This window comes from Cucurbita maxima, unplaced genomic scaffold, assembly GCF_002738345.1.
Source record: "Cucurbita maxima cultivar Rimu unplaced genomic scaffold, Cmax_1.0 Cma_Scf00026, whole genome shotgun sequence".
Taxonomy (NCBI): Eukaryota; Viridiplantae; Streptophyta; class Magnoliopsida; order Cucurbitales; family Cucurbitaceae; genus Cucurbita; species Cucurbita maxima.
This window is the reverse complement of record NW_019272042.1, coordinates 968,913-983,790: the sequence shown is the minus strand read 5'-3', so window position 1 is coordinate 983,790 and position 14,878 is coordinate 968,913. Positions and strand designations below refer to the sequence as shown.

The 14,878-nt window shown below is 34.7% G+C and overlaps 1 protein-coding gene and 1 pseudogene across 2 annotated transcripts; both read left to right on the top strand.

The window, feature by feature from the left end:
* Window positions 1–353: 353 nt before the first annotated feature.
* On the top strand, window positions 354–4,437 carry LOC111499377 (magnesium transporter MRS2-I-like). 2 transcript variants are annotated; one of them, XM_023150964.1, is made up of 11 exons: window positions 356–1,023; window positions 1,106–1,135; window positions 1,266–1,419; window positions 1,522–1,643; window positions 1,778–1,852; window positions 2,018–2,242; window positions 2,312–2,356; window positions 3,805–3,849; window positions 3,944–3,973; window positions 4,072–4,191; window positions 4,285–4,437. In XM_023150964.1, the coding sequence occupies exons 1-11, from the start codon at window positions 775–777 to the stop codon at window positions 4,369–4,371; spliced, it is 1,182 nt and encodes a 393-aa protein (XP_023006732.1). In that variant the 5' UTR covers window positions 356–774; the 3' UTR covers window positions 4,372–4,437. The 2 variants fall into 2 exon arrangements, with proteins under 2 accessions (XP_023006733.1, XP_023006732.1); XM_023150965.1 differs by lacking the exons at window positions 3,805–3,849; window positions 3,944–3,973; window positions 4,072–4,191; window positions 4,285–4,437 and adding an exon at window positions 3,691–3,798 and having other exon boundaries at window positions 354–1,023.
* A 4,194-nt stretch (window positions 4,438–8,631) lies between these two features.
* On the top strand, window positions 8,632–12,289 carry LOC111499404 (annotated as a pseudogene).
* Window positions 12,290–14,878: the final 2,589 nt, after the last annotated feature.

Here is a 14,878-nt window from a genome sequence, read left to right as displayed (position 1 = left end):
TTTGGATTTTTTTTTTTTTTTTTTTTTTTTTTTTTTTTTTTTTTTTTTTTTTTTTTTGGAGACCCCTAATTTTGAGGGTAATTTATTAGTGGATTGAAATAAATGTTAGAAAATGGGTGAATTTTAAAATAGGGTTGACTATTTGAAGGTATAAACATGCAATAAATATTGTTAGTGGTATTGATGTGAAAAGGACGTGGAATCTCATTCTCTGTGCTCACCCAATCAAACTTACCCACGTCCTCGAAATTGAGACATGAAATGACTTGGAAAGTCCCAATTTTTCATTTTTAGTTAGGAAGGTTGTAATTTTGTAAAGAAAATAAAACATATTTTTGTAGCCATTATTGTTGTGATTGGAACCCTAATTAAGGAGGAGATTAAAGGTAAAAAAACATGGCGTAGATCTGCAGAGATCAAAATTCTGGGTGTCTCTTCCTCTTCCGCCTCGATGCTGTGGCCTCATTCTCCATGTTATTGCCCCCATCTTCAGGAACTATGTAAAACCCAAACTCAACTTGATATGCCCTCTCGAGAATCCAACCTCATCGCCCTCCTCTTCGGTTTCTTCTCTCTGCAACTCGGTGGAGAAGAAACTCCCAAACCCTTCCTTTTCCCATTCCTTTCCCCATTACCCCACCTCCTAATTTCTTCTCCATTCCTTAATTCCATCGTTGTTCTTCATTTCCGGTGATGGGTTCTTGAGGGCTGTTTAGATTTCTTTCTTTTTTTCTTTCTTTTCTGGGAATGCGATTGATTTGGGGATGATTAGTAATGGCTCGGGACGGGCATGTAGTGCCGGTGGATCCACAGACGACGCTCACTGTGAAGAAGAAGAAGCAATCTTCTCGGAATTGGATTCTGCTGGATTGTACGGGCCAAGGCACCGTCCTCGATGCCGACAAGTATCAAATTATGCATCGGGTTCAAATTCATGCGCGCGATCTTCGGATTCTTGACCCTTTGCTTTCTTATCCCTCCACGATTTTGGGGCGTGAGAGGGCCATTGTTCTTAATCTCGAGGTGAATTGTTTGGTTTTTCAGTTTTTTTGACGAATTGTTCTTGTTCTTTCTTGTAATTTTTGTTTGCTTATGGGTATTGCAGCATATAAAGGCGATCATTACTGCTGAAGAGGTCTGTATCTATACCTTTGTTCTTTAATCTGTTTGTAAATTTGTGTGGTTGTTGGAAAGTTGAAACGAAATTAGTATCAGACAACTCCCTTTAAGCTTAAAATGAATTTGTTAATCCATGTTGTGGATAGGTTTTTCTTAGAGATCCGACCGATGAACATGTCATCCCTGTGGTTGAGGAGCTTCAGAGGCGGCTGCCTCCTTCTAATGCGGTCCAGCTTCATGTTCAAGGAGATGGGAAAGCGTATCAGGGTCGGCAACACGACGGTGAAGCTGAAGAAGATGGTAAGCTTTCTTCCTCAGTCACTGCAATGTGATCTTAACTTGTCCTTGTGATTTGTTTTTACTTCATCAATATATTAATGATCTTGAGAGAATGCATTCCAGACTCGCCATTTGAATTTCGTGCCCTTGAGGTAGCTTTGGAAGCTATATGCAGTTATCTTGCTGCACGAACAACTGAGCTCGAGACTGCTGCTTATCCTGCCTTGGATGAGCTTACTGCCAAGGTGAGTACTTATTGTCTCACCTCGTATGTAATGCATAAACTTTCTAACAATCCTCGGAGAGAATTCTGTTAAGTTATGGATTCCAACTTGGGATACTAGCATGATTTATTATTGTTTTTCCTTCGAGTTTGTAGATTAGTAGCCGAAACTTGGACAGAGTTCGTAAATTGAAGAGTGCAATGACCAGGCTGACTGCGAGGGTTCAAAAGGTACGTGTAACGTTTGTAACGTTTCACATATCAACACAATTTAGAAACTTTTGCCCATTGTAATCACTCTCATCTCTCTGTATGTTCCTAAATTCTGAATTTCTTACTAAATGATCAGCAGCTGTTATCTGCATAACCATAGTTTTGACTTGCCTTTCAATGCAGGTGAGAGATGAGCTCGAACAATTACTGAATGACGACGATGATATGGCAGACCTTTACTTGTCAAGAAAGATGAATTCGTCTTCTCCTGTAAGTGGTTCTGGTCCTGCCATTTGGTTTCCTGCCTCTCCTACCATTGGTTCAAAGATATCAAGAGCGAGCCGAGCAAGTATGGCAACTGTACGTGGGGATGAGGATGACATCGAGGAGCTTGAAATGTTACTGGAGGTAATAATACATATAGTTTCTGGTTGGTCAATCTTCATGAAGGTCTTTAACTGAGATTGCATTTTGCAGGCTTACTTTATGCAGATTGATGGTACATTGAACAAATTAACTACAGTAAGTTGTACCTGTTTCCTGCTTATCTAATTTATGTTCAAGCTGAGATATTATGAGTTCGATATTACTTCGCTATATTTACGTTGCCGGGAACGGTTTCTTATTAATTTAGAGTAATTGGATGCTAAAACAAAAAGTTGGATCTTGTTGAACCTTGACCAACAATTTTATTTATCAACTAGCAGCTAAGTAGGGAAGATTTGGAAGCTTCCCTTTCTCTCCCAAGTTCATAAGAGAACTACAGTACAGAAATTTGGCAAAAAATATACCTCCCATACTATATTCTCCGCGTCCCATGTTAAGAACAATATTCCTTGGGGACCTACAGACACATGATCGATCTCTTCTCACGGGCTCAAACCTCTCTTTGCTTGTGCGTGTAACTAAACGAGCAGAACAATGAAACAAAAAGAACAACTCCAACATTAAGAAGTAGACATTCGAGGCATTGAAATGTGAGTGGTCTCACCTTCTGCCACTGAACGCTCCTTCCATTGAAAAGTCTTCCTGCTCCTCTAAACCTAGATTTCCCCGAAATAGGTAAGAAGTCGGCTTGTCTAAGAGATCCTAACTAATGATGTTCATAAATTAAGAGTATATATTAAGAGGAATAGTTTAAATAATAGCTTTATTCGATTGGCCCTTTTGAAGACTTTTGCCAACATGTCCCATGCCTCTTTTGCCATTGTTGCGCTTGCTATCTTCTCAAAATTTGACTCATTAACCACTTTGAATAATAAGTACAACTCGGTTTTATCCTTTATCTATGCTTGTTTTTGCTTCTTGATGTCATTTACTGTCATGTCTTCGATTACCTCCGGTTCGATGTAACTGACCTCAACCACGTCCCTTTCATTTTGCGCTCCAAACAAAGCTCACATTTGAATGCTTTAGTTGTTGTAGTTCAACTTCACCAGACATGTCGGTGGAATACCACCCTCCGACATCTTCCTAGAACTCCGCCATTTTTGGCTCTGATGCCATTTTGTTGGAGTAATGTAGAATTTTTATGGAAAAAGGGTTGAGTACTCTCAACACTCAAATCTGTCTCTTTTATTTTCTAGAGGAAGAGACGTATTCTCTTCTTTAAGTTGATTTGAAATCTCTACTTAAGGAAGCCTTTCGGAATATTCTCCATGGCCATACATGTACCAAATATTAAATAACAAATCTTCATAATACATGTACATGTACTATCATTATGGTGCTACATGTATCTACCAAATGAATCTAACTCCCAGATGTGTCCAATAAACTTTTTTGATTTGGCCTTTTCAAAATCTTTTCATAGTTTATTTATTTAACGGTTTTTACTCATAAAATATATGAAGCAACATCTTCCTGGCTTAATTGTCCACTGAAATATTACGATATTTGGACTAAACCCGACAAAGTACGATGGCCGTTAATCTAAGGGCATATTTGCTTATGTTTTGAATGATTTGCAGCTGCGAGAATACATTGATGACACAGAAGATTATATCAATATCCAGGTAACAAGAAGTGAAAGGTTCCGATCTACTACTGATCATCTCTTTCTTCTTCTTCTTCTTTGTTTCTGACTTGAATCTATCATTGGTTTTGCAGCTTGACAATCACCGAAATCAACTCATTCAGGTCCTATATCCTTCCATATATTAATTAATGAGATCTTCTTGGCTGCCCAGATTCTTATTTATTAAAATTTCAACTTTGCTGGGTGTCTTGATCTGCAGTTGGAGCTCTTTTTAAGCTCTGGAACTGTTTGTTTGTCTATATATTCTTTGGTGGGTGCAATATTCGGCATGAACATTCCATACACTTGGAATGAAAATCACGAATACATGTTTAAATGGGTATGGCTGAAGAACTCGACTATGATTTCTAACTTCAAATGCAGGAGCCTGAACAAGAGCTCATAACCATCATCACGTCTTCATTATGTGCAGGTTGTCATTGTTTCTGGAGTAGCTTGTGCGATAATGTTCGTTGCAATTATTTACTATGCTCGCCTCAAAGGTTTGGTCGGATCTTGATCTTCCTGTATTCAAACCGATCCTTTACAAGCCCATAAGGAAAAGAAAAAGAAAAAGAAAAAGAAAGTCCATTGGAGATGAGTTCAGAGTGAAAGTCAGAGCCGACTATATTGATAATTGTTCAAAGTTCATGTTATTTGAAGCTTCTGACTCTATTGATAATTGTATAAATATCATATCATATATAATGAAAATTTCTTAGAAAAAAACAATCAAGTTAAAGGGAGTAAATCATTTATTTAGTCTAAACACGTGTAAAACAGCCTAAATCCACTGCTAGTAAATTGTCTGTTTTGGCCCGTTGGTATCTTTTAGCCTAACAGTTTTAAAATGCGTCTACTAGAAAGATATTTTCATACTCTTCTAAGAATTACTTCGGTCACCTCACGTGGGATCTCATGATTCTCTCACTTTGGGAGTCCATAAGATTAGAAATGAACTTGTTTTTGTCTTTAGCAAACATGCATGGAGCACTCAAATAATTGCTTCCTTCGTCTTTTTTTTTCTGTCTTTTCCTCTTTTGCTTTTCAATTTATTTAATTAAGATTTTGATACCAATTATGGAAAAATCTCAAATCTTAAACCCTCTTCGCAACATTCCTTTTGCCTCTTCTTTTCAACTTGTTCAATCGAAGGAGGATTCTACAAACACCCCAACACATGATTATTTTTGAATCACTGTTAAGATATAAAAAAATTCCATTTTTTTGTACTCTTTAACTCTTATGACGGTTAAAAAAAAATAGAAAGAAGTTAACGTGCATATATTGATCTCAAGTATGATAATTCTTACCCGTAACAACCCAAGCTAGCTTCAACGGTTTTAAAATGAATTTACTATGGAGAGAGTCTAGCTCTATTCCAACCGGGGCATTGCAATGTTTGATAACTGATTTTGATACCATTTGTAACTACTGTTTACTTTGGCTTGCTACGTATTGTCGTTAGCTTCACAGTTTTAAAACGCATTTAAAAAGATTTTTACACACCCATCTAAGAAATGATTCGTTTTCTCTCTAATTGACGTAGGATCTCCAGATACTCATTGAAAAACATGAATTTAAATCGATTTTTAAGATATTATTTCAATTGATTAACCTAATTTAGGGTTGGATCAATCCCTGAATTAGATGAAGATCACTCTTACTTCTATTGAAATCAGAAATAATTTACCTTGTTAAAAGCATAATAAAGACATAATTAACCGAGCTTTGGTTAAAGTTAACACAGAAGTAGAGTTAGGTCTAAATCTTGCTAGCTAGAACATGACTTCCTATTATGATATCAGGGCATCTTTAAAAAGCTTGGTTTTACCATTCATTTGTTAGATTTTATCACCCATCATTGAATTCAAGTATAGTTTAGTCGATACGATATCACACTGCAAAACAATATTGACAATTTTCTTAAAAAGACTAATCAATGATTAACCCATATTTTAGAAAAGAAGTTGATTATGAGATCCTACATTGGTTGGAGAGGAGAACAAAGTATTCTTTATAAAGGTGTGGAAACCTTACCTACCAGACGCATTTTAAAATCTTGAGGGGATGCTTGAAGGGAAAGCTCAGAAGGTAAAACTCAGAAGGTAAAGCCTAAAGAGAACAATATCTGCTAATGATGAGTTTGAGTTTGAGCTGTTACAAATGGTATCAGAACTAGACACAGGACGATGTGCCAGCAAAGACCCTGGCCCCTAAGGGGTGGATCCCACATCAGTTGGAGAGGGAAATGTGTACTATCAAATGAATGTGTGGGTGTCACTTGCATTACTATTCAAATATATAGTCAAAATAATCAATTAAACCCAACTCGTGTGTGGTTATAACATCATATTTCTAATAATAAACAAACCTTAAATGTTTGTATTTTTACCTTTCTGAACTAAAAAAAATATGGTGAAGATGTACAATTTCGATTTCGTCTTATCAAGAACGACAATGATACCGAAAGGAAGTTCAAGCTAAGAACCACCATTGAGAATTTGTGAAAGAGGTGGAAGGGTAAGGTAGAGGCATATATTCTTAACCTTGTGGGTAGGATTCGTTTATTGTAAGGATATTAAAGATTTTTGGTGCTTCTTCTTTACACAAAGTTGTATTCAAATTCTTCACTGTGAAGACTAATGTCTCGTCTCCTTCTGCAAAACAAACCATGTGTTTCCAATATCTATTAATCATCTTTGTTAGCTCTCAACTTTATACAATCAAAGTTTTATAACTTTCTCTTTTTTCTATTTTTTAAATCTTAGTTTACTCGATACTTAGTTTTTGGTCATTGGGATAATGAATGATATAAAGACTTGACTTTGTTTAAGATATTCACATTAAAGATTTCTTATGTTTCAAGAAAAATATCATATACATGATTCGGAAAAGAGATTAGTACCCTTAAATTTTACAGGTCAAAGTGATTATAGGATGGAGGTCGACCCCTTGTGATCAAAGTCTCACAATGACACGATAAGAAAAAGTGCTATCGAAAAGTAAAATCATGAGAATTTAGCTTAAAAGTAGATAATATCATACCATCATGAAGATATGTGGAGGTTCATTGTTCTTAACAAGTGCTATCAAAACTACGCTCCTAACTTAGTCATCGGGTGTCAATGTTAGTTTATTGGATAAGTGATTTATTATGAAGAAGAGGAGTTGTGAAACAAGAGAGTTGAATGGTTGTCTGTGAGATCCCACATCGGTTGGAGAGGGGAACGAAACATTCTTTATAAGATGACGACGATACATAACAGACTAAAGCGGAGAATATCAACTAGCAAAAGAAAGAATTTGAGGAAAAAAGAATTGAAAAAAAAAACCAAAACCGAGTGAAATATTAGAAAAAAATCAAAGACAAAAAAAAGTGAAAAGAAGAATGAAAAAGAGATGAAATTGAAAAAAAAAAAAAAGAGAGTTGTTTGACTAGAGTTGGAGAGGTGGGAAAGGACAATATTTTCACAAAATACCATCTTTGTATTTGAAATTAAAAGACAAGTAGAAGAGCTCATGAGGAAGGGCTATTTACGAGAAAGTTTGAGTCCATGTTCTGTATCAGTTTAATTGGCGCCAAAGAAAGATGAAACTTGGTGCATGTGCGTGGATAATAGAGTCATCAATAAAATCACGGTAAAGTATTGACATCCTATTCCTAGGCTAGACAATATGCTTGATGAATTGCCTCATCCATGTCTATTTATAAAGATTGTTTTGAAATCTAAATATTTAGGAAAACAACTTTCAAAATTAAGTTTGGATTGTATGACTTTCGGGTTAATTATTGCTCCTAGTACATTTATGCTTTTAATGAATCATGTTTTGAGAGAATATTTAGGAAAACATGTTGTTTTGTATTTCGATGATATTTAATTTATTTGAACACTTTGTTCGAAGTAAAGCATGCTAAGTCAGTTTTGATTACACAGAAAAGAGAAATTTCATGCTAATTTTAATATTTGTATGGAAAAAATTCACTTTCCTTTGATCCATAGTTGGTAATAATGAATAAAAATAGAGAAAATTAGGAATTTGCCAATAGTGAAGTTAGGAGTTTTCATGGGTTAGCTAAATTCTATAAAAGATTTTGGCATCATAGATGCACCATTGACTTAGTGAGAAAGAATGTTGTTTTTAAAGGGGGAAAGACAAGAAGAGTAAACTTTGTATTTCTCACTGAGTGATGTACGAGTGAGGACACTGGCACCAAAGGGGGTGGATTGTGAGATCCCACATCGGTTGGAGAGGGGAACGAAACATTCCTTATAAGGGTGTGGAAACCTCTCCCTAATAGACATGTTTGAAAACCGTGAGGCTGAGGGCGATATGTAACGGGCCAAAGCGGACAATATCTACTAGAAGTGGTTTTGGACCCTTACATTGTTCAAAGGGAGAATTGTTTGAAATGCAACCAAACTCGGATGTTAGAAAATCGTGAGTATATAAGTGAGAGAAAAGCATAGCTATTGGTACGGAATTTGTACGTTTTGGAACAGAAATCATAACTAAAATTAAACCAATAGATAGAAGTTTTTGAATGATTTGATAAAAATAAAATGTAAAAACAAAAGGGTAAACACAAGAAAGAAAGTGAGATATGGGCTACTCAAATCAAGTGTTTCACTAAAGCTCAAATCCAACATGGATCACAAATTCTTTTCTTCTCACAAGAAGAACAATGGTTTGTTTCAGACACTTCAACCTTTTCAGGCTTTTCTAGAACATTTTTGTGTACAAATAGAGCCTAACAATTCCAATTCACAACACAACCAAACCCTATTCCACCTTCTTTCCTTCTGTTTTCACTTCTCTCTTCATCCAAACCATGGCGACTGCATTCAAGACACCCTCCACTGCACCTGGATTGGTGGATCCTATGCAGTCATCTACCTTTAAGGAGCAGATGAGAATGAGACATTACAACGACTGCTTTGTCTACGGCAGCATTAACCTCAAACAATTGGATGATGACTCAATTAAAATTGACATTCCCATTCCGAATTACGTCTCGGCTATTGAGAGCATCATTACCACTGCAAGTCGAATTACTGATACCGTTCATCATCGCGTAAAAACCTTTATTATTCTACGTAAAGTTTGATACTTTCTTTATTTTTATAATGAAATAACGAACAATTATTATCATACTCATGCAGGGGAGTGAAGGTTCATTAACATCTAATGTTGTGATCAAACTTCCTTTGTGTATTCTTCATCGTATCTCTAACAAGGTCATTTTTCAATCTTTTAATAACCCTTTAGAAATCTCTAACCAAAATTTCAAAAACATGCCTAAAAGGAGATACTTTTTTTGTTTCTTACAACTTTGATTTTAATATCATTTTCAGCTTTGGTGCAAGCCTCCCGGGATTGAAAGTGCACACGAGATTACACTAAAAATCTTCAAAATATTGACAAATTATCCATGGGAAGCCAAGGCAACTCTCGCTTTGTTAGCCTTTGCAACAGATTACGGAGACTTAAGGCATCTCTACCATTATTCCCATACCGATCCATTGGCTAAATCATTGGCAATTATCAAGCGAGTAGGTATGTTGAAGAAGCACTTGGACTCGCTTCCATACCAACAAGTGCTTCTCAATCCTAACAGCCTCATTCAAATGTGCTTGCAAGCAATCAAATGTATGAATGAGATACGAGAATTCAAAAAATATTATCTCGATGGCCCTCTTGAGTTAGCTTCTGCTCTTCGTCAGATTCCATTGCTTACTTATTGGGTTGTACACATTATTGTGGTTTCTAGCATTGAGCTCTCCAGCTATCTCACCGAAACCGAGTAAGTAATAATTTATCCGTTCACTTTTGCAAATTGCTAGAAATGTTCATTTAACCTATGGAGATAGGCTCTGTATAGACCAGCCTTAAATGAAACGGAGAATCTTCCACGTTTAAACACCGGAAATAAGGATCCCGATCCTGTTCAATCATGGTCCCACCTTGCTATGTTCATTTAACCTGCGGAGTTAGGCTCCATATAGACCTGCCTTAAATGAAACGAAGAATCCACGTTTAAACACCGGAAATAAGGATCCCAACCCTGTTCAATTCCGATCCCACCTTGCTCTATGAAAATAAATGAAGAATTTCGTGAAAATAAAAATTGAAATATGAGTTGTGTAATGACCTAGATCCACTGGTAGCAAATTTTGTCTTCTTTGAGCTTTTCATTTCAGGCTTACTTACAAGACTTTTAAAGGTTTCATATCCTTATAAGGCCGAATCAATGTGAGACATCACATGGAAACAGAAAAGACTTCCACATTCATGTCCTACTTTGTAACATCTCTATAAATAGTTGTGATCTTGCTGTGATCGAAAGAACATGACAAATTGAGTCGCTCGGTTTTTATATAGTGTCTTAATTCATTAAAAATGTTATTTATTATTTTTTTTTTTTTCAGGAATCAGACACAGATATTTGGATGAATTGTCCGGCAAAATTGCGACGGTACTCGCCGACACGGAAAAGCATCTAGACGCCAGCCGAGAACAGCATGGTGGAATATACTTTATAGCCATCCATGATGTTATTGTTCGTTAATTAGTGACCAGAAAAATAACATTAAATTTGTTGTGTTTTTAATGACAGTGGAAGTTGAGCTCTACCGATGGTTGGTTGACCACATTGAGCATTTTCCTACTAACATTGCATTAGTTGTTTCCAAGCTACTTAGCGGCAAACCTGAAACCAACCCAATAATTGATGGCTCAACTCAAAAAGAGGTAAAAGTTCTTAAATCAAGTAACACAAATATCAAAGTTGATGAACCAAACTTAAAAACGTATGCTTTACAGGTTGGTATTCATGAAAGTTTGTCGGGAAAGAACGTGATATTGCTCATTTCTGGGTTGGATATCTCCGAGGATGATATCAAAGCTATTCATAATGTTTGCGATGAATTGAAAACTAGAGACACTAATTATGAGATAGTTTGGATTCCAATTATCCCGAAGCCTTATCATGAAGATGATCTCCGAAGATACAAGTATCTACGTTCTACAATGAACTGGTACTCAATCCAGTTTACTACAAAAATATCTGGCATGAGATACATCGAGGAGAAGTGGCAATTTAGAGAAGATCCATTAGTTGTGGTACTCAACCCACAGTCTAAAGTAGAATTCATGAATGCAATTCATCTAATTCGAGTTTGGGAAAATGAAGCTATCCCATTTACACAAGCAAGAACTGAATCTTTACTCAAAAAACATTGGCCCGAGTCAACTCTCCTCAAATTCACTCACCAACCAAGGCTACCAAATTGGGTATGTATAGTACAATCATTCTCTATTTCTTTTCTTTCCTTTTAATATTGTAAATGTTTCGGAACGATTTAGAACTTCGGATGAAATTAAGACTTCAAAGGGTGTGGTGGTAATCTATAATAAAAATTTGGATCATCAAATTATTCCAAGTTGCTACTATACTAGTTTAGGTCAACTTTTAAGGGTAGTTTTCAAACAAGCTTATTTCTTATTATTATTTTTTTTAACCTACCATTATACATTTTTTTTAATTGTTTAGATTGGTTTAGATCGAGTTTGAAAGTGTTTAAAATTATTTTTACAAAGACAATCAAAATAACCCTTAATCTCCTATTTTGAATTGATCTATATACTCTTCCCACACAGATTAATAGTCAGAAAAGTCTTATATTTTATGGAGGAAAGGATCCTGGATCCAACAATTTGAAGAAAAAGTAGAAATTTTGAAAAGCGATCCTTTGATAATCGATGGGGGTTCATTTGAGATCGTACGCATTGGAAAAGATGCAATAGGAGAGGATGATCCTGGACTTATGTCTCGTTTTTGGAAAATACAATGGGGTTATTTTATAGTGAAGAGCCAGATAAACGGTTCAAGTGCAAACGAGACAATTGAAGATATTTTAAGATTGAGTTCTTACCAAAATAAGGATGGTTGGGCGGTTCTTACGGTAGGCTCAGCCCCTTTGTTAGTTGGGGGTGGCATTTTGATTTTGAGATTGTTTGATGATTTCCGAAAGTGGAAACAAAATTTGCACTCCAAGGCTTTCCCCATTGCTTTTAGAGAATCCTTCAACGAGCTGGCTATGAAGACTCATGAATGTGATCAAGTTATTTTTCCTGAATTTAGTGGATGGATTCCTATGGTTATCAACTGTCCCGGATGTCCTCGTTTCATGAAGAAGGACATTATTTTTAAATGTTGTCATAATCGCTCTCGCATGTGATCATCCAAAGTAAGTATTATATATCTTTTTATTATCATATATTAGCTAAGACTATTATGTACAAAAAATGGTCAAGTTCTGTGTTTATCGGTTGAAATCGAGACACATGATCTTATTGTTATCATCAATTAAATATTTGTATGATTTATGTTATTTCGACAAAATTATGAAATACTTTTATCTTATTACTTCTCATTTTCCTTCCATCTCTTAAATTAGGAAGACCTAATAACAAATTTGTTATTAATGAAAATATAAACATCAATAAAAAAAAAAAATTATGAACTACAACATATATTTTTTAATCTATTGATAGGATGAATGGATCAGATAAACTTTATAACAAATGAATATGCAAACAATAAGATAGATAACTATTATTATTACTGAATGTGGGTGTTAATATGTCTCGATAACTCAACCAACTCAGACTATCCAACCTAAATTATAAATGATGCCATGAGTTGTTTTTTTTTTCAGACTTGGTTTGGTTGGAAATAGAAAAATTCAATTTGATTAGTAGGTCACATTTTTTTTGGTAGGATCATTTAACCTAACTGTCACTCATTTTTTTTAAAAAGATTTAAGAATAATTAATATTTGTAATCCAAATAGTGATGTGATAGTAATTTTTAAAAAAATTAGGAATAATTAATATTTGTAACTCGAAAATGTATTCAGTAAACTTGTTAGATTAGATTCGGCTTTTCAAAATCTTTTCATAGTTTATTTATTAACATTTTTTACCCATAAAATATATGAAATAACATCCGACAAAGTACGATGACCGTTAATCTAAGGGCATATTTGCTTATATTTTGAATGGTCTTCATTATGTGCAGGTTGTCATTGTCTATGGAGTAGCTTGTGCGACAATGTTCGTCGCAATTATTTACTAAACTCGTCTCAAAGGTTTGGTCGAATCATGATCTTCTTGTATTCGAACCGATCCTTTACAAAACCATAAAGAAAAGAAAAAGAGAAAGAAAGTCCATTGGAGATGAGTTCACGGTGAAATACATACCTGACTATATTTGATAATTGATAATGGATAATGGATGATTGTTCGAAGTTCATTTTATTTAAAGCTTCAATTGTATAAACATCATATATAATGAAAATTTCTTAGAAAAAACAATCAAATTCCACAACTAGTAGATTGTCTGCTTCCTCATAGTTTTAAAATAGAAATATGTTTCTATACTCTTCTAAAAATTACTTCGTTCACCTCTCTAACTGATCTCGTTATTCTTTGTCCAACTAAAAGAATGTTTTATTTCTCAGTTTGTTTTCATCTTTAGCAAACATGCATGACGAGCACTGAAATAATTGCTTCCTTTGTCTTTTTTTTTTTTCTTTGTCCTTTCCTCTTTTGCTTTTGCTTTTACTTTTCAATTTATTTAATTAAGATTTTGCTACCAATTGTGGAAAAACTCAAATCTTTAACCCTCTTCGCAACATTCCTTTTGCTTTTGCCTTTTTTTTCAACTTGTTCAATCAAAGGAGGATTCTACAGACACCCCAACGCAGATTATTTATGAGTCACTGTTAAGATATAAAAAATCCCATTTTTTTTTTACTATTATGACGGTTAAGAAAACCATCAGTCAATCGAAAAAAGTTAACGTGTGAATACTAAATTGTAACATAATGGTCTCAAGAACGATAATTCTTACTTGTAATAACCGAAGTCAGTCTCACAATTTTAAAACACATTTACTATTGAGAGGGTTTAGTCATATTCCGACCAATGCCTTGCACCGTTCGACTATTGATTTTGATACCATTTGTAACAGTCCAAGTCGAACGCTAAAAAATATTGTCCGCTTTACCCTATTACGTATTGTTGTCAGTCTCACGATTTTAAAATTCGTTTACTAGGGAGAAGTTTCCATATCCATATAAGAAATACTTCATTTTTCTCTCCAATTGATGTGAGATCCTAGTACCCATTGATAAACATGAATTTGAGTCGACTTTTAATATACTACTTCCCTCGATTAGATGAAGAGCTCTCTAACTTAAAATCACAAATAATTTACCTTGTTAAAAGCATAACAATGATCAGAGCCGGATACTAGGGTGTGTGCCAACGAGGACACTGGCCCCTAAAGGATAAGTCTCACATAGGTTGGAGAGGAGAATATATCGTATTGACTTAATTTGATTTACTATCATAAAATGAATAATTAGTCAAAATGATTGACTAAGCCGTTAAAAGTTAAAATTTTTATTATTATTATTTTTTTTAAATTACTGAACTAAAAAAATATATGGTGAAGATTTAAAATTTCGATTTCGTTTTACCAAGAACGACAACGACACTGAAACGAGTAGGCATCCAATAACTTCAAGCTAAGAACCACCCTTGAGAGTTTGTGAAAGAGGTGAAAGGGTAAGGTAGAGGCATATATTCCTAACCTTGTGGGTACGATTTGTTTATTGTAAGGATGTTAAAAAATGTATCCTATAAGATTTTTGGTGTTTCGTCTTTACACAAAGTTGTATTCAAATTCTTCGGTGCTGTGACTGTGAAGACTAATCTCTTAATCATCTTTGTTAGCTCTCAACTTTAGACAATCAAAGTTTTAGAACTTTCTCATTTTTCTATTTTTTAAATCTTAGTTTACTCAATACTTAGTTTTTGGTCATTGGGATAATGAATGATATAAAGATTTGACTTTGTTTAAGATATTCACATTAAAGATTTCTTATGTTTCAAGAAAAATGTCATATACATGATTCGGAAAAGAGATTAGTACCCTTAAATTTTACTGGTCGAAG